The sequence below is a fragment of the Xiphias gladius genome, chromosome 23, assembly GCF_016859285.1.
Source record: "Xiphias gladius isolate SHS-SW01 ecotype Sanya breed wild chromosome 23, ASM1685928v1, whole genome shotgun sequence".
NCBI classification, from domain to species: domain Eukaryota; kingdom Metazoa; phylum Chordata; class Actinopteri; order Istiophoriformes; family Xiphiidae; genus Xiphias; species Xiphias gladius.
The window spans coordinates 11,534,452-11,559,938 of NC_053422.1; the positions used below are offsets into that span (position 1 = coordinate 11,534,452).

General features: G+C 40.5%; 2 protein-coding genes and 1 non-coding gene across 3 annotated transcripts; 2 read left to right on the forward strand and 1 right to left on the reverse strand.

Annotated features, from left to right (window-relative positions):
- Positions 1-1,922: 1,922 nt before the first annotated feature.
- trnav-uac lies at positions 1,923-1,995 on the forward strand. Its single transcript has one exon. It is a non-coding gene; the product is annotated as a tRNA-Val (tRNA).
- Positions 1,996-4,327: 2,332 nt separating this feature from the next.
- cstf2 (cleavage stimulation factor, 3' pre-RNA, subunit 2) lies at positions 4,328-16,763 on the forward strand. Its single transcript, XM_040119009.1, has 13 exons — positions 4,328-4,480; positions 4,716-4,794; positions 5,371-5,540; positions 5,651-5,787; positions 6,909-7,028; positions 7,216-7,338; positions 7,525-7,648; positions 12,260-12,359; positions 14,025-14,224; positions 14,636-14,760; positions 15,557-15,640; positions 16,155-16,314; positions 16,475-16,763. The coding sequence occupies exons 1-12, from the start codon at positions 4,378-4,380 to the stop codon at positions 16,278-16,280; spliced, it is 1,491 nt and encodes a 496-aa protein (XP_039974943.1). The 5' UTR covers positions 4,328-4,377; the 3' UTR covers positions 16,281-16,314; positions 16,475-16,763.
- A 45-nt stretch (positions 16,764-16,808) lies between these two features.
- On the reverse strand, positions 16,809-25,247 carry nox1 (NADPH oxidase 1). The gene is made up of 13 exons (XM_040120496.1): positions 25,160-25,247; positions 24,856-24,951; positions 24,017-24,127; positions 23,350-23,434; positions 22,417-22,562; positions 21,540-21,733; positions 21,320-21,446; positions 21,114-21,206; positions 20,784-21,025; positions 19,388-19,550; positions 19,034-19,180; positions 18,758-18,882; positions 16,809-18,094 (listed from the first exon to the last, which is right to left on the reverse strand). Exons 1-13 carry the CDS (start codon positions 25,202-25,204, stop codon positions 17,968-17,970), a joined length of 1,701 nt encoding a protein of 566 aa, XP_039976430.1. The 5' UTR covers positions 25,205-25,247; the 3' UTR covers positions 16,809-17,967.
- Positions 25,248-25,487: the final 240 nt, after the last annotated feature.

The following is a 25,487-nucleotide window of genomic DNA, read 5'->3' on the forward strand; positions in this document are numbered from 1 at the left end:
TTCTCTAATATGAGGATGTGCTACCTTTCTTAGTTTTACTGTTTAGGTTTTGGTCGGTTGGAAAAACAAGCTATTTGTAGATGTCACATTGGGATTCAGTTTATTCTGATGGGCCTATTTAATAATTTTTTACATTTTATAGACCAGATAAGTAATTGATCAAGCAAGAACATACTTGCTATATTAATCACTAATGAAAATAATAGTTAGATGCAGCCCTATATGGATATTACATGTTTGCTTAGCTATCATCATTGAATTGATATGATATTGGACACCAGTAGATAGGTATCATTGCTTTCTACTGTCACATGCTCATGTTGTATGTCAGTTAAATTCAGAGCCATTGGAATAGATCTAGCACATCTTGAATTTTGATCCTGCCCACATACGAATCTGCCTTGTCTATTAATTCTGGCACGCTGTGTTTGGAGCCAGGCTCAGTGAGAATACAAGCTCTGGCTGCCTCTCAAGGTGTGCTATTGTACCCCACATGATAAACAGATGCAGCTGTCATCTCCACATTTTCCAACGCAGCCTCACGGCCCTTCCCTCACCGGCACTTAAGGAAGTTGAGAGCTACAGTCAAAATGGCTAAAAATGGAAGAATAATGCTGAGGGCAGACAAATTCAAGTGGGGAGGGCGAACAAAAAACTCTTTGGTATTGAAACTGTTGTGATAGGATAGGTAGTGTTTAAGATGAACATCTATGAATAGATGAACTACATCAACTTTCCATTTTATCACCATAAGTTGCAAGTAGGACTAATGACCTTGAATTAAAAAAGGTGACAAGTGGCGCACAACATGTTGGTCAGAAAACAATTTCAACTGAAAAGGACCTTGCAGCTGTTGAGGCATCAGCGTACACATTTAGTAGCATGTTTAAGAAACTGAATATTATACTCAGTTATGTTGTTACTTTCTACATTGTTATTTTGCTTGACTAAATGCCACGCACAACCAGTGATGTGTATTATTTAAACCTTTGAGGTGGGCTGCGTATCAGTTGTAAAATATTAAACAAACAAAAAACATCACATCGGTTGACTTAAGAGCAGTGTACACAGTCACTGTTTTTGTTAAGTGCTGTAAGTGACATGTTAGTAAGCTCTAAGGGAAATTAAAAAGTATACTGTATATGTGGGCAAATTATATTTGAGGTCAAAAGGCATGTACATACATTTTCTGCCCTCAACTTTAATTTCTGATGAGTGAGGTCTCACTGTCAGACAGCTTTTATCTGTGTTCGTGACAGCTAAGTCTTAATGACAGAACACTGAGTACTGTCATAAATAACCTAATCTGGTAAGATGCATTAGACGGGATCCTGTTCTGTGGAATACTAACATGTATCCACGAGTTTAGATTGTTAAAATCAAGTTTGAAAACGTGCACACTTGGTCCGTGCTAAGTGAATGAGCCGAGTCAGCTTTTTGAACTACAAACGAAAATCCCTACTCCTCAGTATGTTAGTTCCTGTGCCTGCAGCCAGCGGGCCGGAGAGGTGGACAAATGCAGGCGACTCGATCAGCCTGGTTATTTCAGGTCAGAGCGTGTACTAGGTTGTTAGATGTTAGCTACCGCGCCGTGTGATCCTCCACAAAAGCTAAACGTCCCAAGGGAGCTCGACTCACAGCCTGAACCAAACCACCACCAGCGGCGGCTTAGACGTAACGCTAGGGTATTATCCAAGCGAGATGCCCTTCCGGACAGACCGAAGCTGATGTTGATATTTTTGTTCCGCCGGACCGCAGTCTGCGGCCATTAAGCTCAAGGGGTGGCTATCAGTGAACTGTCTGCGTTGTCCTGCTGTTATCACATCGCAGAAACTGTACCGAACACCGTGATCACGTCATATCCAGCCACTCTCGGCGTGGCATGTCTTCATTAGTAAAAATGCTCGCAGAGGCAGTCATCTGGTTCCATAGTGTAGCGGTTATCACGTCTGCTTTACACGCAGAAGGTCCTGGGTTCGAGCCCCAGTGGAACCAGGAGTTCTTTTCTGTCCTACACAAATGACTCGGCCGGTTAGGGATCATCAATATACAGGAAAATTTCATTGTATGAATGAGGTGCCAATAAATTACCATTTCCAACTGATGCTTAGATGTAGTTAAAGCGAAATAAGATTGTGGGGTTCAAGGGAGCTAAGTTTTTTTAGAGGAGAGGGGGAAGGAAATTCTCAAGCATTTTTTCAAATAAAGGGACTTTTGGAAAAATTATGTAAGCAACATTGTTCTTAATGTGTAATTAAAGAGTAAAAAGGGGGGAAACAGCCACACATTGTATTACAGCCCACATACTTTTTCTTACTGTGTAATGTAAATTTCACATTTGTAGTGTCATTCATTAACAAACATTACTGTAGTGTTTAGGAGGAAATACGGTATATAAATAATTTATTATCATGTCTTGTGCCTCAGTATATGATTCAGAATATAGACAGGGCGAGAAATGGGACTTCAATTTTGAAATTTTGCTGCTGTTGGCCCAGCACAGCAGCAGCTAAGAACAGGTACGCTGGAGTGGTAAACAAAGATACCTATTTCTCAAAGGCAAAGCTGTGGAAGGTTTCTATTGTCATCTAAGGAGGAAAAACAACAACGCAATGAAGTCGTGTAACAATATAAAAAAAACAATTGGAGGTGGCTCAAACATGGCTAATATTTTAATGAGGAACATAGTAATTATTATATTAATTGTTTTAATCATACAGTAAGAATGAGGTATGTGGGCAGAATTATATTTGTTAGCACCATTATCGCCCATTCATTTTTGTTTCCCAGCAGTGTACCTTGTAAGAACCTAGTATTTACAAAAATACTTATGGTATAATTTATTTCTCCTTTCCTCTACGATGCTTAGTTGTTACTCCCTTGTTCCCATAGTCGGGTTTTCTACCTCTTATCCTAAATTAAATACCAGTCGGAATTGGTAGAGTATTTTATTGATACCTTTTTCATATAATGAAATGATATTGTAAATTGTGGGCTGTATTATAAAGTGTTGCCAACAAATCATTTGAAATGTATTTATATGACAATACAAAATAATCTGTTCCAAATGGGGAAAGTTAGAAAATACACTCAATTGCCAACTTTATTATGCACGCCTGTCAAATGTAATGCAATCACAAACAAAAGCTCAGCCACAAATTCTACCTTTGCAATGATAATAATGTTCAGTTCTGAGTGACACTGTCGGAAAGTGGTTAATTCAACTATATGTCCATTGGTTCATTAGTTTGAGGTTGTAGTTTGCAGTGGTGTTGACCAGAACAGCATTATATTGAGCTGTTTCTGATGTTTTGCCAAACCCATTTACAAACATGAGAAAGGCAGAATATTAGAAAAACATTTCAACATAATGCAGTCCAGTACAAGACCACCACTCACTATGACTGCAATAATAAACATATACGTGAATTAAAACCTCTCTGTCAGTGTCAACAAAAACTGAACACTATAATCTCCCTAAATGAAGAATTTGTGGCAGGTCTGTTGTAATGGATTGCATTAAACTGTATAGGTGCACCTAATAAAGTAGCCAGAGAGTGTATATAGTTTTTGTGATTTGGGTGAAATCATCGAAGAAAAACTCATTAAAAAAAAAAAAAAAAAATCTTCTCCCTTCAAAAATCAACAAAATCTTTAATTTTGCGCAGGGGTGCCCAAACTTTCGCATACAACTTTAAACCATACTCCAAATGTATCAGTTAAGTAATTAATTGTAAATAACCACGGTGTGTGAGTCCGGTGTGGGATTATCCAGGTGCAACACTTCAGCCCCTTTATACTTAACTTACGGGTTCACCACATACAGACTTTACAGGTGCTAACTGAGAGATATCAGGGCCCCTCACATTCCCAACGGCTACATTTTGAGTTTAAGGACATTAGCTAATAAGCAATTTAAAAAAAACAAAACCAAAATGAATGAATAAATAAATAATTAAGTAAGTAAATAAATAAATATACTCACCAAATTTTCTGCTGTAGAAAAACTGGATCTTGGGGGGCGTATGACCTCTTTAATTTTCGTAGCATTTCATATTTTTGTCTGTCACAGTGCGAACAAGCAGCTATCCGCGGACAACAGCGCCATCTATTTTTCCCACCGCTTGGTATGTACTGACCATTTTGACCCTGTTCTTCAGCACAGCCGTCTTTCAACCAAGTATCATTGTTGCTGGTTAATTATTAAAGAGGCAAAAAGAAAAAAAAAACACACAACAACATTTGGGTCGCGGATAGTGTCCCATTTAAAAATGTCAGGAAAGGTCGCACTCTTGGTATCTGTATGTGGCCTTTTCCCCGCCAACGGATATTGTCTCATTGTGACTTCCTAGTGCCCCATTCATTTCTGTCCCCAAAATGGCGAACGTAGCCGCTGCCGCCGCCGCCGCGGCTGCAGCAGCCGCCGCTGCCGCCGCGAGTAGAGACCCAGCCGTCGACCGTTCGTTACGATCCGTGTTTGGTGAGTTTGTGGCCGCTGCTCTCTCTCCGGCACAGGCTGGTGTACCCGTTAGATACATAATAAGTCGATAAAGTAACGGCTAATGAATGAAGGCTCGCTAACGTATGTGGCTTGGGCTAGTGTTACTGTTAGCTGGGGCAACGAGGGGAAGAGCAAGCAAATAAAACGTTACACGAAAAGCTGCATTTATTTTCAATGTCATACTAACATTGCTTATATTTCATAATTATTTTAGTGGGGAACATTCCGTATGAAGCCACAGAAGAGCAGCTGAAAGACATCTTTTCTGAAGTCGGACTCGTTGTCAGCTTCAGGTGAGTGGAAGAGGTTTCCACTGGATCAAGTAGCCAAAAGTGTGCGCATCCAACCCCACCTAAAACTAAATATTGCATCACAATGTTTAAACAATCACTATTACATGTCTTTTACTAGCTACAATGTGTGTTTTCTCTGTACATACCAGAGTTGTTGCTTTTTTTTTGTATCGTGATCTCTTAGGTAGAGCTCTCTTTTTTTTGGTCTGTATTCACTCAGATATAAGTTTCATAGGTACACCTAGCTATAATTAATGCAGTCTAGTACAAAAGTCCTGCGACAAATCCTACCTTCATGAAGGTTATGATGTTCAGTTTTTATTGAAACTTGGAAATTTCAGTGTGCGGGCAGCCTCTCCTTTTCCTCGTAGCTATGTGACGTGCCCCGTAACCAAAGTCCAGCTATTAAACCCTGTTCTCTAGACTTTCCTTGGTCAAATCAACAATCCAAGCTTGTACCCTCCTATGATTTTGTGTTTTAAAGTTAAAGTTTTTCCAGTGGGACTTCCCAGCTTGTGTTAGTCGACTTTCAACAAGTGGAGTTTGTAATCATCATATCTGTCCTCTGGTTTTCAGGTTAGTATATGACAGGGAGACAGGAAAGCCGAAGGGATATGGCTTCTGTGAATATCAAGACCAGGAGACGGCACTCAGTGCCATGCGGAACCTGAACGGGAGAGAGTTCAGCGGGCGAGCTCTCCGTGTTGACAATGCAGCCAGTGAGAAAAACAAGGAAGAGCTCAAAAGTAAGTGTTTGCTTCATCTTGGCACTATTTCATTTGAAGTTGCTGTTTGTGTTCTGATTAAAAGGTGTCTGTGAAAAGCTACAGCTCCCTGCCATTTCTGTCGTGGACAGGTTTGGGAACGGGAGCCCCCATTATTGAGTCTCCTTATGGAGATAGTGTCCAGCCAGAGGAGGCCCCAGAGTCCATCAGCAGAGCTGTGGCCAGTCTGCCGCCAGAGCAGATGTTTGAACTTATGAAACAGATGAAGGTAGGCTGGTTTACTGCCTCAGATTTTTACTAGCAACTGTTTCGGCTCCCTCTTGCGTGGGACGGTTTCAAATATAATACAGGTCTCACACTAATTGAGCTATTTTCCTTTACATTCCTTTTTTATAGATATTTTAAATTGAATAACTTAGCATTTCCAGAGAGAAGTTAACCACTTTCATTGAGCTGTCTGGACGCTGTTTAACTTACAGTGGTAGTCAGTGGGGTGTGCACTTACCAACACAACAACCATCCTGGGTACTACTTAATGGGCAGTTATGATGCCCAGTCTCTAGCATCATGAATCAATCTCTAGAACTGGTGCATCAATGGCATTTCTAGATTATACTGGTGTATTTATGCACAGATCTTTGTATAACAGCCAGCATAAACTTTGGACTTTCTGTTAGAAGTTTAAATCAAAAAATATGAATTAACTGACTGAATGTTGCAGAGGTTTTTTTTAAAAATATAACCATGTATCTAGGTGAAATTAAAGTATTGAACACATATCTAATGAGGAATCTAATATTAAAAATATGCTACTGTGCTTTTCTCCAAAAGACATGTTCAGAGGCTGTATCTATAATGCCACCTACTCTTTTCAGTCTCCGATAAAGATGGGGACAAATGTTTTCTCTCAGTTTGAATCACCTCCAGTATGACAACTGTATGCCGATGCTCTTCTTTCGCTCTCATTAATGATGGCTGTGGTGTACAGCCTGTCTCTCTCAGCTCTGCCAAAAAAGCCTCATCTTTGCACAGCTGGCAGTCTGCTTCATTAAACTCAAAGAAACAACACACTGCAGGCATTTTTTTCACTACTGGAAAAGTGTTTTGTTCCACCAAAGCCTGTGTCAGTAGGACAGCTCCATATGCTGATCAGAGTGTGTGCGTTACCACAAATATTGTTGCACGTCTTTGTCTAATGTTTTGTGCTCATGCAGCACATGTCCATAACCAACTTTTGTTTGTTATGGACATGTATTTGAATCATACGTGGGTGGCAAAAAATAAAGTTTTTTTTTTTTTTTTTGCTCTGCCCAGTTGTGATTTTTGGTGCAGTCTATGATATCAGATTTCAAGATTCTGTTGCTGAAAATTTGAATTCTGTCCCTCCAGCTGTGTGTGCAGAACAGTCCCCAGGAGGCGAGGAACATGCTGCTGCAGAACCCTCAGCTGGCTTACGCTCTGTTGCAGGCTCAAGTGGTCATGCGGATTGTTGACCCTGAGATAGCCTTGGTGAGAGAAGCCGGATTGAGAATGAAGAGATTAGTTAAATCTTAAATCTGTTATTTGACGCAAGGTTAAAATAATAAGTTCATCTTGGGTGTGACCTTTTCATTTGTCAGTAGATATGAATGTTAATCTGCACTTCTGAACCAAAACAAATTTTTGAGAGATGCTTTTCTGTATACTCCATATGCAGAAAATGCTCCACCGTCAAACTACAGTCCAGCCTCTGATACCCAGCGGACAGGGTGGAGGAGCACCGCCAGTCAATCCACCTCCTGTACAGCCCAGTGTCCCTGTGTCTCAGCCACAGCCTGTGGTAAGTAGAACAGTCTTCCACTCTCTAAAATAATATACACTTACACTTTTGAATTTGGTTTTTCTCCAAATTCATAACAGAATGTTTTTGTAAAAATGGCTCCCAAGATGAAGCTTTAGGTTAATTTGTTTGTTTTCTTTCTTATATATTCTTTTTTTAAAAACTTATTATTTGGTATATCTGCAGCCTGGAATGCACGTCAATGGAGCCCCTCAAATGATGCAGCCCCCCAACATGGGTGTTGTCCCTGGACCAATGCCTGGACCGGGACCGGGACCTGGACCGGGACCAGGACCAGTTGGACCTCCAGGTAATCATCAAACTGCACACAGACTTGCATCAATAACTGAACTGGTTGTGGTCGTGACATCCTTATGTTCCATATATTGATTACTAAGGTCATTGTGGATTAATGTGTGAGGTGTGACTGTTTCATGACATCAGTCCCGCTTGACTACAAACTGATTGCTGGTCAAATCTTTTGTTCACCTTTAAGTCGGCGAAAAAGGAAAACCCACTTTTTAAGAGTAGCGTCTGTAACCAAAATCTTCTGTGTCTGTAATTCTATATGTTTGCTACAGCTGTTTTTAGTATATTTTTGAATGTGTCATATCTGCTGTTTATGCATCACAGTTGTCTCGCTGTAGCTGACTCTGGCTTATCAGTCACTGTTTTAATTTGCCCTCTTTTTGATGTAGAGAGTTTCACTGATCAGACGTGCAAAGTTTTTTTTTAAAAACTTACAGGTTTAAAGATTATGCTATGTTAGACAAAACATTCTACAGTTCTTACTAATAATAGAAAAGCAATGACTTATGTTTTGGTCAAACTTAACTTCAGGCATTTTCAAAAATCTAAGATTTGATAGTCTGTAAATAATGTCAAGTTAAGAATATTTAATAATATAATGAGTATTAATGTACGTACAGTATAAACAGGTTCATACATTTAAAAAACAAAATAATTATTCAGCTGCCACACTCCAGCCACCAATTTTTTAATTTAATAATTAACGCACAATGAACAATAAGTTTGTCTGGAGGTTACGCTGTAAAAGCGAGTTACTCTTGTAAGTGCAAGGTGTTTTTGCGTAGCAATCTTCCTAATTTAGGCAGCCCACCAAAATAGATTTGGCCAATCCAAAAAAATTTGTTTTCATTCTCCAAAAAGGAATTATTTATTACGTTCAAAAGTCAATGTGACATCAACCCTGAAAGTGGTGCAGGCAACCTTCCCCCTCACAACTCCTGGAGCAATTACAATCAAGGCTACAGTCATGCATTTTTAACAGCAAGTAATAGTGATTTAAGCTGCTCCTCACTTATTTCAGGAGTTACATGTGTAAAATTGCACTGCACACCCAGTAAGAGAAATGTAGGTAAAATACTGAAAAAATATTTTCTTACTAGAATTGAAGCTTTTGCCTCGTTTTATGTCAAAGCTTTGTCATGGCTCATTGGGATCACTAGGTGTCACCAGAGGCTTTCAATTAGTCGAGGTGCTTTATGAGAGCCACAATATAATCCACTTGACTCTTGAGGATCTCTGTACCCCAGAAAGTTTTTATTCTCCCTGAACATTTGGTATTATATTATCTGTGTTTATGTAACGTATTTACTAATGTTGAGTTTCTAAAAGCTCCACCCCTCAGAGTCTTCACCTTTCTGGGCGCGCGCGTGTGTTTGTGTGTGTGCGTGTGCGTGTGTGTGTGTGTGTGTGTGAGTGCGCGCACAATGATTTCACGAGCACGCTTCAAACTTCTCTTTTAAGTGTTTGCTTTGGTCTCTTGAGTCTTGTGTCTCCTGTTCTTTTCACTTTAATGCTGGCTCAGGAAACCTTCAGCATTCTCCCACAGGATCGTCTGGGCAAGCTGCTATCGAGCGTCCTCAAGGTATCAATGTACTCCCTCAGTTCAGCAGTCGGGTCATAGGACCGTTATGGAGTGGTCACTATCCAAATATACAGCAGATCTGAGATTTTTATTGTTAGCTTTCTGCAGTTTTTTAGACTGCGCGCCCTTTTGCCATTTCACAGTCAGCCGTTCTCAAGCCTGTTTATATAAAGATGATGATGTCGGAGCTTTAGTATAGCTGCAGCAGAATGTGCCATGTCATGAGGGCGGCAGGATGGTGGGGAGAGTGCATGTGAAAAGATACGGGTTTGGGCCAGGAGCCAAGACCCAAGTGTTTTTGCATGATTACTTTGTTTGTGTGAAAGCCAAGCTAATTTTTTTAATGAATATTACATGTAGTAAGTAAGTAGTGGATTGTAAATAGTTGTGTTCAATTCACATGACCTTTAGTTCAAGGTGAAGTTAAACTGATTTATCTCATGTCCACAGAGAAAATGTTGAGAAAATGTATATGAATGTAAAATTTTAGAAAAAAAATTTGTGTAGAAGATAACAGAAGTACAACTATATACAACAGAAAATGATGCAGAACATACGGTTTATAATCTGAGCAAACACCACAGGAAACAAAACAAAATAATAGCGCTGCTATTAAACGTATTTAATAGCAGCGCTATTGGAAGGGGAGCTGTCAAATGTAGAAAAGCACAACAAAAAGAACAGAAAAAGGGTTAGGATTGGATCAGCAGCTACAGTACTCCGAATCAAATAAATGGACTCATGATCCTGGATATTCAGTGTAATACAGAGATGATGTTGAAATCAGAAAACTCTAAACTTAAAAATATTGAGAGAGGAACCAAACGTATAGAGCTATTTTTGTGTGATTTATTATTGCGAAAGTATCGTTATCGGAGCATTTTGCGTTTGTAGAAGGGCATGGCTCACAAATACTTATCACATGCAGAAATGGCTTTGTCAACTCCAGATTACACAAATACGAATGCATCTGAGGCAAATTTGTGCAGACAGATCAGGTTTTGTACACTCAGCATTCTTCTAGTTGGACTAAATTGTATGGCCTGATGGCCAACGGTACAAAAGATGACTTAAGATAATCTATGTTGCACCTTGGAATGCTATAAAGTTTGACTGTAAAATAAATAATCCGCAGGGCCTCATCGACTCAGTACAACAGGCTGTCCACTCTGGCTGGCTAGTTGTCCTGTGTCAGCCTGCAGTGCTTGTGCAATTGTGCCTTCTCTTTACTCTAGGAAATCTAAGAGTCAGTTTATAGTGACACAAAGTTATTGAGTTTGCATTCAAGGATGATAGTTTCAAGGAACCTTGTAAAATCAAACTTCTCGGCTACTCTTTTGCCGTGGCCTTGTTTGTATTTGTCAGCCTCAGTTGTCAAAAATCTGTCCAATTTCACGCCATTTTTCCACACTAGAGTTTCACTGATAACAGGACTAACAATAGCAGTGTTTCCAGATTGAGCGGTTTTCCAACCAGTCGTGCTGCTCTTTCTTTATTGGGTGTCAAAAAATAGATTTGGCTAGGCCATTAGAATTTGGGCTACTTTTTGTACCTTTAGGGTGCTTGATACCTACAAAAAGTTTAACCTGCGATTTTTAAACTGTGAGTGAGACGTGCAGGGGAGGCAGTGAGGAAGGGATGAGTCAAAGATGCTGTGCGAGGTGAAAGGGACAGGTGCATCCAGGTGTTCTAAACAACAGGAAGTTAGTCATTGTATTGTGTGGTCCGCTTATCAACACAATCAACAGTTGCGGCAGAAGTAGTGGCAGTGACTCACAGCTCATTGAAACAATTAAGAAACTCTTAGTGCCTGGCTGACCTAATTTCTGTCAAAACTCTGAGTTACAACTCCTGATACAAATACTGTCAGATTTAGTGTGACTTACACTAGCCAAGGATATCAATATTTCTGATGTCCAGTGTAAAAAAAAAAAAAAAAAAATCCATAAACCCGTTGGGAAATCAAAAAAGAGACACTCCTTATAAGTCCAGAACTTAGCTGAGAATCATCACATTTTTCAGTTTTCTTCAGTATCTTTGTAATTCATAGATTGCTGACAGTACATCCAATCGTACAAAGCAAACAGGAACTGTTAATAGCAAATTTGGCACACTTAAGTGTCCAAACTGAAAGCAAATGTAGGTGTTCAAGTTGTAGGCCACAGCGTTTATGCTCAGTGTAACATTGAACAGCAGCCCAGACCCTGGCTTTTTCCCCATCAGTTTCTGGCTGCTCCCTTTTTATTGGCCCTGGGCCCTCCTCCTAGTCAGCTGTTCCCAGTATAACAGAATACAGAGTAAGCCTGCTGTACTGAACTTCTATACAGTATTCTATTCAATACAGTAGGGCTGTATTGAAGAGCCCCATTGTTTTGTCTGGATGGTATAACTTTAGGTACTGTAGTCATTTATGTAAAAGATCTCAGAGATGTAATTAACATGGTTGAACACTGACACACCCATTGTACTTTATCTTCTCTCCGCATGCCTCCTGTCACGATGTTCTAATGGCAAAATTGCAACAGAGTTACAAGACACAAGTAGGAACATATAATCAAGTCAGGTTGTCTGTATCTGTGTGAAAAGAGTTTTTTTTTTTCTTCCCGTGTTTTTTACAGCATGTGATTTCAACCCGTCACTCCCTCTTAATATTGATTTGGAGTCCACAATTTTCTATTTTCTTCCTGCATTGTTGTGTTCCCGATCACACTCCCAATGACTCCCTGTTTTTTGTGACAATGGGCTGTGGCAGTTGGTTGTCACTGTGTACTCAATTGTGTGCTTTATCAACCCCAAACAACTGCGGTTGTTTCCTCAGATATCAATCCTGGGCAAACACTCACCTCTTTATAGTTGTGTGTGGTTTTCCTTGCCTGGAATTTCAGCCCATTTTATTGGATTAGTCATGAAACACTTCCTCTACCCTTAATAGATACAACTTGTGTTTTAATGTAGTGTATTTATGCGGTTGAATATGTGAATTTTTTTTTTTTTTTTTTTTTCTTTCCCCCTCTCTCTCTCTCCTCTCAGGACCAGGTGGTATCCCTCCCAGAGGCCTGCTGGGAGATGGTCCTAATGATCCCAGAGGAGGAACTCTGCTGTCTGTCACTGGAGAAGTCATAGACCCCAAGTAAGACATTTTACTCATCTCAAATTACCTTAATAATACAACAGGTGGTGTGGATTTTAGAAGAGTGTCAGTTTAAGCCATTAAAGAAGTAATCTTCAAGATTTCAGTCCGGGCTGATACAGCCACACATTGAAGTTACCGTGGTAACAGTAAGTGTGTTGACACCTGCAAAGATTAATCAGTCAAAAGGAAGTTAATCGGCAACTACTTAAATAGTCGTTTAAGTAACTTTTTTAACATTAATGGTTTCAGGTTCTCAGATGTGAGAATTTGCTGTCTTTCCTGGTCTCGCATATTAAACTGAATATTTTTGGGGTTTGAACTGTTGGTTGGATAAAACAAGACATTTATGACTTCCCCTTGTGCTTTAGGACGTTTTTTTTTTAATTTTTATTTTTTTTTTAACTGTTTTCTGATGTTTTATAGATCTTGACTAATCGAGAAAATAATCTGCAGATGAATCGATAATGAATGTAATGATAAATTTCAGCTCTAGTGGGGTTTAATAATACTGATCCCAGAATTCTGGAGTCAGCAAACCATCTTCAAGCAGCCATTTTGTGATAAATACAAGAGAAGAGAAACTATTGTATCTGTTTCCAGTGCAGCCAAAATAAACATTGTTTTAATAAAGAAGTCAGTCAGTTATCGCAACCGTGATTTGATTTCATGCTGCACGTGGTGCAAGTAGTTTTCCCCACAACAGCAGGCCAGTGTAAAGTTGGTTACCTTGCAGAGAAATTGGAGGTGTGCAGGTCTGTCCTCTTCTCCGCCTTGTTCCATTACTCCCACTCAAAAACGCAAAGTATTCAGCTGATGAAAATAATGCCAACAATGACCGTCATCTTGTTTTGTAGACACATTCTTCATAAAATATCCCTGTCAGCACTAACCTCAGTAACAAACACGTTGTGTTTCTTGAGACTGCTTCACAATAAAGGCCCCAGCCCGTGTTTCGCCACTTGAATGCTTTAAATTAGTGCCAGGCTAAATATCCCGTGTTATTACCAAATTGCAGATATACTGTATCATTATCGGCATATACAGTCAGCTACATAAGTATTGGGACAGTAACACAATTTTCACAATGGATTTGAAACAAGGCCATCAAGATGGGATTGAAGTGTAGACTTTCAGCTTTAATTCAAGGGGCGTTGTTTCAAATCTGTTGTGGTGTACAGAGACAAAATTCAGACAATTATGTCACTGTCCAAATACTTGAGTTTATTTTTAACAGTAAAATGTCCTGCCCGGTACATTTTATGATTGCAATTGTTACGCAAATGTAATAGAACCTTAAAAAAAATCTTTATTCACATAATGTGTTGTGTGATTAAAAATTAATATTGGCCTATATATCGTTATCAGATTTTTTTTTAAAGCCTCAAATATTGTATCGGCCTCAAAAACCCTGTATCGGTTGGGCTTAATTTTTTATTGTGAAGCCTCAGCAGCAGAAGGAAAGGTTCCATTTGCATTAGCAGTATCTTAATAAAGCACTGAATGGCTTCTGCCAACCATACAAAATGGAGTTTGATTTGATGAGAAATCTTAGGAATTGTAACTTTAACCACCACTTCTATGCCCCAAAAACTGGGATTGCAACTTTAGCAGTTTATTGCTATAAAAAATGTAATCGTTCTTATTTTGTGCCTGAACATCTAGCCGGGGCTACATGGCAGCTCCACCACCCCACCAAGCCCCACCTGTACACATGTCCCAAATGGCAGGTGGACCCCCTCCGGATATGAGAGGACCTCCAATGGACATGAGAGGCCCACCCATGGGTGAACCACGAAACATGATGGGTGACCCCAGAGGGCCCCCGATGATGGAGCCACGGGGACCTCCTATGGAAACCAGAGGTAGCTGCTCCCTATAACGCTCCAAGCCTCAACTCTTTGGAGTTTTAATTACTTTCTGATTGTTTTTTTTTTTTCTTTAACAAATTCCAGTTCAGTGTAAGTCCTAATTTTCTTTTTTGGCTACTGTGGTAACACTTCAGCAAAAACGTGTCTCTCTCTTTATATTTACTACTTTCCTCTTTTTATTTTTTTAATGTCATCAAAAACAAAATGTTTCTAGAAGTAAACAAGACTTCTCTCAGCTGCAAACACACCCTTTTACATTTACAGGCTGTAATGTAACCATTTTATCTAATGATATACTTTCTTTCCCTTCAAACAGTGTGACTAATTTTTAATCATTGGAGTGTAATGTACACTCCAATGATTCACTCGGTTTTCAGCGAGTTGTGGTTTCATTGCTTTCTGCAGGTCGTGACCCGAGGGCGATGGACGCTCGTGGGCCAGTAACAGCGCAGAGAGTTCCCATGGCGGGAGCAATGCAAGGCCCTGTTCCTCACAGCATGGGTCCAAATGCTCCTCCACCTGCAAGACCGGTAACACCTGAACCTAATGTCTTTTTCAGCGATGTTTTGTTTTGTTTTTGTTTTTTTGTTTTTTTTAAGGAACACTATGCTCAGGAGGCTTTAGGGGGTAAAAGTATTTTCTTTTTCTTTATTTTTGTTACATCAACACAAGACACAATGGAATTACTCACAAACACAGAGGAAATTATCTTGTCGATGAGTAGAAATAATTAAAATATAAATTCATTGAGGAATTCCCTAAACACTAATACATTCCCTTCCCTTCCCTAATCCTTTCTCTGTGGATTTGGACTGTAATTCCTTTTTTTTTTTTTTTTTGCTACCATAAATCAACTCAATTTATTTTTGAACATTTTGACCATAATGTATTCTGGGAGTTTTGGGCATTTCTAAAATATATAGGTAATGTCCCCTTCCAAGCCACAGCGCCTCCAACATAAGTCAAATGAATCATTAAATGATTTCAGCTTCAGTGTTTCTTTTATTTAATTTCTTGAGGAATTACATTTCCCATAATTAATTGTATTATTTTCAAGATTTATTTTTCCTGTGTTTTTGTAGAAGATAGAATTCAATATGTTACAGGGAATCTTAATCTCTCCTCCCTTGACTCATGATGTATTAGTCCGTGAATACTGATTAAATAACAGTAACTTTTCATTAAAAAAAGCATTGTAAAAGTCTTGGGAGTGTGACTTGGGGGAGGTTTTTAAAGAAATCAGTGCTATCTGCTTAAATTGGATAATTATTACGCCTCCTGGTAAACGGTGAACACTAAAAGTGTGTCTGTCTGTGTGTCCTGCAGGGTCCTGGTATTTCTGGTGTTCCCTCATCAGGAGGTGGCTTCAGTCCAGGGCAGAGCCAGGTCTCCACACAGGACCAGGAGAAGGTGGGTGTCACCCCTGTGTTATAACATACCGGACTAAGGCTCGCTTTGAATGACCAACATGATCATATTTTTATGTGTGCTGCCAGGGGAAAGAGACACACACACACACACACACACACACACACACACACACACACACACACACACACACACACACACACACACACACACATTATAAGACTAATAAAATGGGCTTTGATCAGTAACCAGTAGTTAGACACGGTGTCATCAGCAGCTTGTTGAAGTGCCTCTGAGCAAAATCGTAATTCATGTGCCCATTCTCCTTCACCGATCAAGTCATTCTGAGTATATGTATCACCTGAGGAGGAGTACAGGGCTTATGTAAAAGAAGCAGGAGTTGTTATGCTTAACAAGATAAAGGAGGTATTCTGACTTTGCTGTTACCAAAGACTATCAAATGATAGCACCCAATTTGATTTTTTTTTTTTTTCTCACTTTGGGTGCATAGAAACATATTTTACCCACTATACGACCTTTGTTCATCCTTTTCTAGGCTGCCCTGATCATGCAAGTCCTGCAGCTGACCCCAGAACAGATCGCCATGTTGCCCCCAGAGCAGCGGCAGAGCATCCTCATCCTAAAAGAGCAGATTCAGAAGACTGCAGGAGGGGCACCTTGATGGTCCGACTGAGGAGAAACCCAAGAGGGCAGAGGTGGAGTTTCTTTCTTTCTCAATCACGTCACTCAAATTTCCATCCTCCAATGGAAAATTCAGATTTAGGAAACATTCTTGCATTATCATGGAACAACTCTGTAATTTCTGTTTTCCTTCCCTTTTTTTTTTTTTTTTTTAATTAAACATTTTGATTTCAGGACTCCGACCTGACCCAGTCACCTTCAGCATCAACATGTCTGAAGACGTCTCATCTTAGTTTGGAGCGTTGTATAGTTTTATTTTTTTTTTACACGAACATATTGTCTGTTTTCTGTATGAAAGAGTAAAGTTGGTGCTTGTGGATTCAACAGTAAGCAGAACTTTTGAGGAGGAGGACGATGAATGCTGAACAGAGCTTAAATGTCATAAGGTTTCATTCTTTTCTTCCAAAGCCAACCGTTTTCATGTTATTGCTCTGGAAACTGGATATTGTTTTCGTCAATAAAAGAAACAACAAAAAAAAAAAAAGAGAGACTTTTATTCATTTATTCAAACAAGGAGTATCCCCCACATCTTTAAAGGATGAATAACCACAGTGTACGTGACTGACATCTTTTCCTCCTGGTTTCATAATTCCGATAAGGAAATAGAAGCCAGTTTGACCAGATTATAATAAACCATTGTCTGTGTCAAAGAATTGTTTACTTTACCAGTAGAGTTACTATGACAAGAATTGTTTATACTCAGTTTCAGAAAACTCTTTCTGGAGCTGACAATAGTTTTTGTTGCCTTTAACACATTCACATGTATTTCGTTAAAGAGCACATCATGGTTATTTACAGTGTATTTGATCATAGGTAAATTCTCTGCGTTGAGGGGGAAATATATGCTTAAGTAAGATGAAATATGGTGACTTAGAAAAAAATTGGGTCAATGTTGGTCATTTTTCCGAGAAAAAAAAAAAAGCCAGAAATTCACTGGTTCAGGCTTTAAATGTGATGATTTGCTGCTTTTCTTTGTCTCACCCGATAGTCAAGTGAATCTTCTTGGGTTTTGGACTGTTGCGTGGGTAAAACAAGGAGACATTTAAAAAAAACCCAAAAAACTATGATGGGCGGTTTTCATTATTTTCTTGCATTCACACAAGAAAATAAAAGGCAGGTTGTTCAGTAATGGAAATAATTGTTAGCTGCAGCCCTAGCTGAGCTGCTGTAGTAGTCCAATTACCACATGTACCTGAAATTAGTACATTCATTTGTTAATCTGTCTTTGTGCACATTAACAAGTGTACAGTAGAGACAGAACCTCAAGGTCCTGATTTCTCTGTATCAATAAAACTCTTCCTGTGAACTTGTCAAGTATCAGATCAGGAACGATGAGGGCTTGACCAGAAAGTTACAGTTAAATGAGGCAGAGAGTTTTCACATGCGGTTGACACCATGACCATTAATCATTGAGGAGCTATGAGGCCATGACAAATTGTTTCATGGTGGTTAAAGACAGTAAGTCAGTCCCTGAGAAAATGTAGAAACAACATGCCCGTATCGTTAGTCTGCAGTGTAGTGTGTCATAAATGCCCAGCTACTGCCTCCGGTTGTCAGGCAGCTTTGTCCTAGTCAGCTGTCTTAAACTGACCCGCGGCGAAAGAGAAAAGGGAATCCAAAAAAAACCCCAAAAACCCCAGAATGCTGCTTTCCCGTTGCATCTCCGCTCAGAAGTTCTCCTTGTTGAAGTAAAACTTGGTCTTCCGAGGATCCACGTCTGAGTATTTGGCACATTTTTTCTCCAAGACTTCGGCTAGAGCCTCGGGGCCACATAAGAACGTTCCCACCACAGACCTGAGGGCATTCGCAAAACGAAAAAGAAGAGAGTCAGGTTTCAGAGGTTCAGGTTTTCACTGTGAAAAGTGGGTCGCAAGCAGTGGTGGAGAGTAACTGGGTGCAGTTACTCAGGTGCGGTACACTTCGGTACAATTCTGAGGTGGTTCAGTGTTTTCATTGTCTGCTGCTTTGTACTTCTACTCCGCTCCATTTCCGAGAGAAATGTTGTAACCCTTTAAGCGCCAGAGAATGGAAATGCACAAGCTGCTGTACGTCAACTCAGCACCGTACTGAAGTGCCGAACTTGAGTGAAATGCAATCAGTGACTTTTCACCGCTGTATTTAAAGCAGTTAAAAACCAGCTCCACCTTGACCAGCTGCAACAGTAAAAGGCTGCTTGCACGTTAATGCATCAGTAATGACAATCTAATAATGTCATAAATAATTATGCATCAGTCAAGGCCCATTTTCTGCAGAACCAGTACTTTTACTACCATTTTTGCCACAATACTTCTGTACTTTTACTACATTAAGTAGGATGTTTAATGCAGGACTTTTGCATTGTGGTGCTGGTACTTTTGGTGCTTAGATAAAGGACTTGAACACACCTCACAACAATGTTCACAGTGTTTAGTCATTCTCCTGTATTTCAGTATGGAATTAAAAATGTTTTTATCTTACGTGGGGTTCTCTTTGCGGACTTGTTCGAACTCCTTGTCCCAGATGGGTCTGCCGTAGTTAGTTTTCTGTTTGAGCCCGGTGACCACATCTGTGTCCTCATCAAAGTGAACCATCACATGAGTGGCCTGTGCAGAATGTGGGCGGGGCGGGCAAAATAAAACAGCTGAGTTTAAGTTGAGATGACCTCACGCTAAAGTGGAATTTGGTCCAACTGATTCTCACACACACACACACACACACACACACACACACACACACACACACTCACACACTCACATGATTTTGATCCCATCCGGTCAGATAGAGTTTGTATGTGAGGAAATCCCCCATGCCTCTCTCCTCCATCTCTTTCTCCAGCACCTGCAGGAGGTCGGCAAACCACTCAAAGGCGTGTGTTTCTCGGCAAAGCCAATAAAAGTATATCTGAAACGAGGAAGCGATCGCAGGAGTGTTAAACAATTATCCTCCCGCGGAATAGTTGTCGATGCTGCTTATTGCCCTCTAACATTATGGGATTGTGAAGACACGCAGTTCTTTGTATTTCGGAGACAATAACAGGACCTGTTTCACATCAGTCACTGATGGCGGTGTGTCATTGTGAAACGCATACACAGGCCATTGGATTGTTACCTTTCTGGTGCGCAGCTTAGGGTTTGAGTCTTTGAACTTGTACCAGATAGACTTGAGAATGGAGGCAAAGGGAGTGACTCCGATGCCGGCACCGACCAGCATGCTGACCTCGTAGTCGAACACATCCTCGCTGGCCGTGCCAAAAGGTCCATCCACACCCATTCTGAGGAAAAACGACAGGTTAAAGTGTTTTATCAGAGTAAATAAACGGATAAATCGGGATTTAAAAATACACACGCAAGCACACCCCAGTGGCATCTGGACTCATTTTTGTGAGGCAGTCAATAGTTTTGACCCTGATGAGGTATAAATATGAGTCATGGAAATGTTGATATATTAGGTGGGTTGTATTACCTTTCATCTTGTGTTTGTGCTTGGTTTTGTTTTGGGCACAGATAATTTGTCTTCAATTTCTTCTGTTTGTCTAATCTGGGGTTCAAAGTTCAGTGTTGCCCTTGGAACAAACGTGTTCATTCAATGTTTGTTTTTTTAATTGCGAAAAAAATTGCAGCATTGGATCGATGCTCCCTAGCACAGCACGCCATTTATAGCCTGAGCTGGTTCACATAGCTCATCCGTAGATAGGCCTTTGCACAAATACACATTACACAAAACACAAGCAATGACACAATAATCTCACCACAAGGTCCATTAAGTGGCTGCTCTGGAGCTTTCGACCATATCGTATACTTTCTTTCTTAGCGTTTAAGCCAACATGGTAAAGAAGTCTTAAGGTAACCAGGGGAAAAAAAAAAAAAAAAGGAAATTTGAACGTTTACTCTTCCATGACTGGAAGACAAACTGGACAAACTCCATCTGCTGACACTGATGTGATGTGATCGAAAGCGCCAGAAAAGTATTGCTGCTCTCTGGCTTTTCACCTCATATGGTCAACATCATAAATAAAACATCAAACATAAAGTGACATTTTGTTGGAAGTGTTAACGCTATTTCAACATTCAAAAAAGGGGAAACAGTTTGAATGTGTCCTCTATATGTGTATGTTTATGTCTTGTGTAAGAACAACACCGCAGAAAATGTCCCCTGTTCTTTAAAATGTTTATTTATACTTCCAACTTTGTTGGTTTTATTTGTGTACTCGTAATGTATTCAGGCGGCAGGACATTTGTTTGGAACCTCTGGCAATATTTGAGGTGTGGGTCGAGTGGTTTATGATGATTTTTTTCAAATCTCTTTGTGAATATGCAAATCCTTCCCTCTTAAAAAACTGCACAAAAAGGACCAAACTGCCTCTAAAAACAGACCAATGGGTAAAGAATGGTGATTTCCAACCATAGTGCCTGCATAGTAAAGACATTATTTTCAGATTGTTCCTTTTTTTGTTTGTTTGTTTTTGTTTTTTTTTTAAAAAGGAAACAGAAGTAGCAGTACTTACTTTGGTCCCTGTGTTCCTTCCGGTAGCTGCTGCATGATGCTGATGAGTTTGTCGGTCCAGTCTCCGGCCGAGCGGATGTGGACGCTGAAGAAGTCCTCCTCGGGAGCGGAGGTCATGGTGAACGGGTGCCACTCCAGCTGAGAGATGGCGGGGCAGTTGAGGAAGACGTACTGACCCACCTCCATCTTGAAACCGTTCTTCACCAGCTGCAGCTCCAGCACTTTGGACGGTCGCATCACGATCTGAGAGTGAAGCAAAGAATTAAGAGACTGTAACCTCACCCGCGAAGCAAAGTCGGAAGCCAGCAGGTGGATCACGAATCCAACGTACCTTCCTGTATCTGACTGTCTGCATGTAACGGATGAAGCGCAGCAGACGTTCACAAAGATACAGGATCATTGGGCCAATCACCCACATCCAGGTCTATGAAAAAAATAAAATAAAAGCAAGGAAAATTGTGATTCATTACAGACAATTCAGTCGTGAAGCTTTTATTGTTGCGGTAATTAAGTAATTTGAAGTTGAAAAAGACAAACCTGCGGGAACCCTCCTGCAAACTGAGGGATTGGACACTCAGGAATCCGTCCCCATTCATCACTGCGGTCCTTACAAAAGGTGAAGTTGTGTGGTGGATCTGTCTGCTGTTGACTCCGAACAATGCGTCTGCAGATGAAACACACGAGTAAAAACCAGCGTGCAATAACAACAAACCTCCACCACGGCCCATCGGAAGAAGACAACAACGTTCCCCCTCACCCGGCTCCGTGAAAGACGAGGCCAGCGTAGAAGATGATGAAGAGATGATGCGTGTACCAGAAGACCTCAAAGTAGCTGCGTCTGATGACCTCCATCGAGGAGGTGATGATGAGGATGAGGGCCAGGGTGATGATGACGCCCGTGAGGCCGGCGATGGTGGTGAAGACAAAGTAGGTGGGAATCTGCTGCAGATCCTGAGACACAAGAAGAAGAAGAAGAAGAAGAACGGAGCGACAATGTGGACACGTGAGCTTTTGTTTCCGAGAACAAGAGGAGGGAAGATGATGGAGAAGGTAAGGTTTGAAGATGCGGCTTTTGTCTCCTTTGCCCGCCAGATATTTTGATACCCAGACAGCGTGTTAGCCACATCAGCGGCACGGATCCCTGTATGGGACATTTATAGTCCCAAGAGGACTAGTTTTACGGACTTTGGTCATCTCTTGACTTTTTAAATCTAGCAGCACCATGAGGTTGACATTTTTGGTTTTAAGTGAAATGTCTCTCTCTGTTAAGAGTATTTCCACTTTGGGATACTTTAATGACACAACATTTTAAAATGGGGAAAAAATTTCCATTTTCGCTCCATTACATTTATCTGACGGCAAGTTTATGGTTATAGCTTGTTTTTCAGATACAAAATTTACATTCTATGTGAGATAAATAATGCTTTTGCCATGTTAAACATTGTGTAAATGTGAAATAACACACTTTCCTAAAAATAAATAAATTAAAAAACAAAACAAACCAAAAAAAGCAAGAAAAAGCAAGAAAATTCCTGAAACGGGAGATACGAGGGGATTCTAATTTTCAGTCTCCACATTTGGGAATTTGACTTATTTCCCTGTGATGGTTTCATCGTAATTAGCCGGTGACTTACGATGTCCGTTTTGCGGATTGGGTTCAGGTAAGTGGTGTTCTCTGTGTCCTCCAGGTTGGAAAGGGCGGTGCTGAGTTTGTCATAAACTCCTTGTCTGCTGTTGTTGTACCACTCCACGTTCAGCAAGTGGGCGATCATATGAACGGCTGTTCCGAGCACAAAGGGGAGACAAGTTACTGCGGTTTAGTTAATAGAGTCATGTTTAGTCATGCACACAAACGCTGGTAATTTGGACTTGTGTTCTAAAAATGTTGCAGTCGCTTTAATCGAGGCCAAGATTTCCTCTTATTTCTTAACAGGAAATATAGTGAAAACACTTTTAAAAACATACCCCGGGTCAATATTTATTTTGGGCTAGGTTTCCTCTCACCAAAGAAAACCACAACCCTTCTTATCGTTTTGACTTCTGTGTGTATTTCTCTTTGTCTATGTGCGTGGTTAGTAGGAAAAATAGTGGGAAGGCAGAAAGAAAATCGTTATCTGTGTCACATTTGAAAGAAAACATCAGTTTTGGTGTGAAGTTAATCTATTTTTCATGCACCACACCCGAGAACAAAAAGCATAGTGCATCTAGTCAGAGCGGAAACTCTCAGAATCTGTTAATGTATATTGTTTCACATTTGTTTGATTTTGTTTTGTTTCTCTCTCGCTCCTTCTCTTTTTTCTTCATGAAGAAACGTATACCGGGGGACAAAGATTCAATGCCACATTGCGCCAAATGAACAACAATGGCACTTGTAAAATGAGGAGCACGCTACAACCACCCACACAAACATAAACGTTGGCAGCCGATGAAACCGGTGTTCGTTAAAGCCGTTTCTAATGCTGCAACTTCAGGGTTGTTAAAATATCTGCAGAAGAGGGATAAACCGAAACTATTCTCGAAATGCATTCTGGCAGAGGTCAAGAGTGAATGAGAAACACGTGCATCACCTGTCATCAGCGCTATCATGTACGCCACCAGCTTGTGGAAACTCAGATTTTTGTCCAGTTGTTTCCTCATTGTTCTGCCGCAACACTGAAAAGATAAAGAAATCGAGGAAAGGTTAAGTAAAATATCACACCTAACCTGTGTCAAGTACCGAGGGGGTATTATGGAAACCATGACTGGTCTCTTCCTGGAGGGGATTTTACAGTCATATATGTTGGTAATGTGTAAAGCTGATACTCCTCTTTGTTTTACTCATTTAATGCGCTCAAATAGCACAGGATTGATCAAAAAGACCCTTTACGAAGCCTCCCCAGTCCCACACTGAGAGAGTAATATAATTATCCTCAGTTAATATTAAACATAACTTTGTTTGTATATCTACTGCGTCTTTCATGCAGCGGCGCAGCCCAACTTGCTTCACTAAACACACACAAATCTGTCAAAAGAGGAAACTAATTTCAGCAAAAAACTAGAGGAAAGATAAGCCCGAACAAGAGAACAAAGCAAGTAAAGAGAGGAAAATAAAAGAGAGGGCTGTGAAATTATCGAAATTATGTTTCATGGACGGACAGTTGTCAAACTAGTTGTGCAAAGGCGACCTTTAAAAGGATAATGAGAGTAACTGGTGCACCTCGCCCTCCTACAACTTGTAAAACATTACTGCGTTACCATGAATGAGCCTCGGATCAGAGACAGCAGGTTCCTGCACACCGGCAGCAGGATCAGCAGGCAGTTGAAATTGAGGACAGCTGCAGGCGCTCTGGCCCAGGCCAAGGCAGACTGAAATTAAAAAACAAAACAAATAAACACACACACGTATTTATTAATCAGTCTGACTCTCAGAAAAGCCTCTACTCTGCTACATTTATCTGACAGCTACTCGTTAGTTACGTTAAATTTACTTTACCCCTCAGACACACACACAAAAAAAGAAAAAGAAAAAAAAAAAGAAAAGAAACCCAAGCAGGTTGGGGGCCTTTATCACTATTGTTTGCAGTTCCACCCAAGAGAGATTTCCACATGGTTTCCTTTAAGTAACTGCTAAAGGCCCAAAGAGGTAACATTTGTAAGTATTTCAGGGAAAAAAAAAAAAAAAATATATATATATATATATATATATATATATATATATATATATATATTAGAGACAATTCCTGAGAACGGAGAAAAGCAGAACTTTGTCTTGTTTCTTGTTCTAATAATGTCATAAATAATAAATAGATCAGTTAGAAGGGCCATTTTTCTGCAGAGGAGTAACGTAACTTTTGATACCTTTAAGTACGTTTTGCTGATATTTCTTTAAGAGTTTGAATGCAGGACTCTCACTTGTAATGGAACTTTTTTTTTTTTTTTTTTTTTTCCCCCCCACATTGTTGCATTGGTGCTTTTACTTGTGTCAGAGACCCGAATCAAAGTAACGGACCGAGCGTGACATCGGACACCTGCTCCCGGAGGAGGTGCTGAGGCTCTCTCCCCCTCTCTCTCCCTCTCTCTCGCTCTTTACTCACCCCTAAAAGGTGGCGCGTGTAGAAAAACTGATCCCCCAAATCGTAGAAGAGGTAAAACCAGACGAAAAGAAAGGTGTTGATGCCCATCCAGACCACCTGTAAACAGAGCCAGCATCATGTCCCCGACACAAAATTATCGCAGGCTTTCATGGCGAAATGCATTTTAATCCCAAAGAGTGGGATTGCCCGGAAGATGCAGGGGTCGTGGATTTATTTATGTATTTTACTTATTTATTTTTGGAGACGCACAAAAGCCGCGCGTAAAGACGGCATTCTGCGTGTAGTGTACGCACGGGGCACTCACCAGTATGAAGGCCGTGAGACCGTGGTTGATGATCCAGTTGCCCATGTCGAGCGCGTCGCCTCCGACCGCAATCGGCTTGCCTGCATCCTCAGGGCTGCGCCGGCCCCTTCTACCTTATAACCCCCCCCCCACCCCACCCACGGACTCCTCCCTCCCGCACAGGTGACGGGACGCAGCGAAACAAAACTCTCAGCGAATGAAATTGCGCTGTTGAGATTTCTTTTTTTTTTTTTCTTTTCTTCCACCCCTCAGGACAGGTTTCCTACCAGGGGCAGAATGACCGCATTCCTACCTGCTGGACACTCATGTTGGGAAAGTATGTACCAGG

Excerpts from the sequence above, each read along its gene's own strand:
- cstf2 (XM_040119009.1), top strand. The coding sequence starts at position 4,378 with ATGGCGAACGTAGCCGCTGCCGCCGCCGCCGCGGCTGCAGCAGCCGCC. Across the intron at positions 4,481-4,715 it reads TTCGTTACGATCCGTGTTTG|TGGGGAACATTCCGTATGAA; the intron begins GTGAGTTTGTGG and ends TAATTATTTTAG. Across the intron at positions 7,649-12,259 it reads AGGACCAGTTGGACCTCCAG|GACCAGGTGGTATCCCTCCC; the intron begins GTAATCATCAAA and ends CTCTCCTCTCAG.
- nox1 (XM_040120496.1), bottom strand. The coding sequence starts at position 25,204 with ATGGGCAACTGGATCATCAACCACGGTCTCACGGCCTTCATACTG. Across the intron at positions 24,128-24,855 it reads ACACGCGCCACCTTTTAGGG|TCTGCCTTGGCCTGGGCCAG; the intron begins GTGAGTAAAGAG and ends TTTTAATTTCAG. Across the intron at positions 22,563-23,349 it reads CATGATAGCGCTGATGACAG|CCGTTCATATGATCGCCCAC; the intron begins GTGATGCACGTG and ends TGCTCGGAACAG.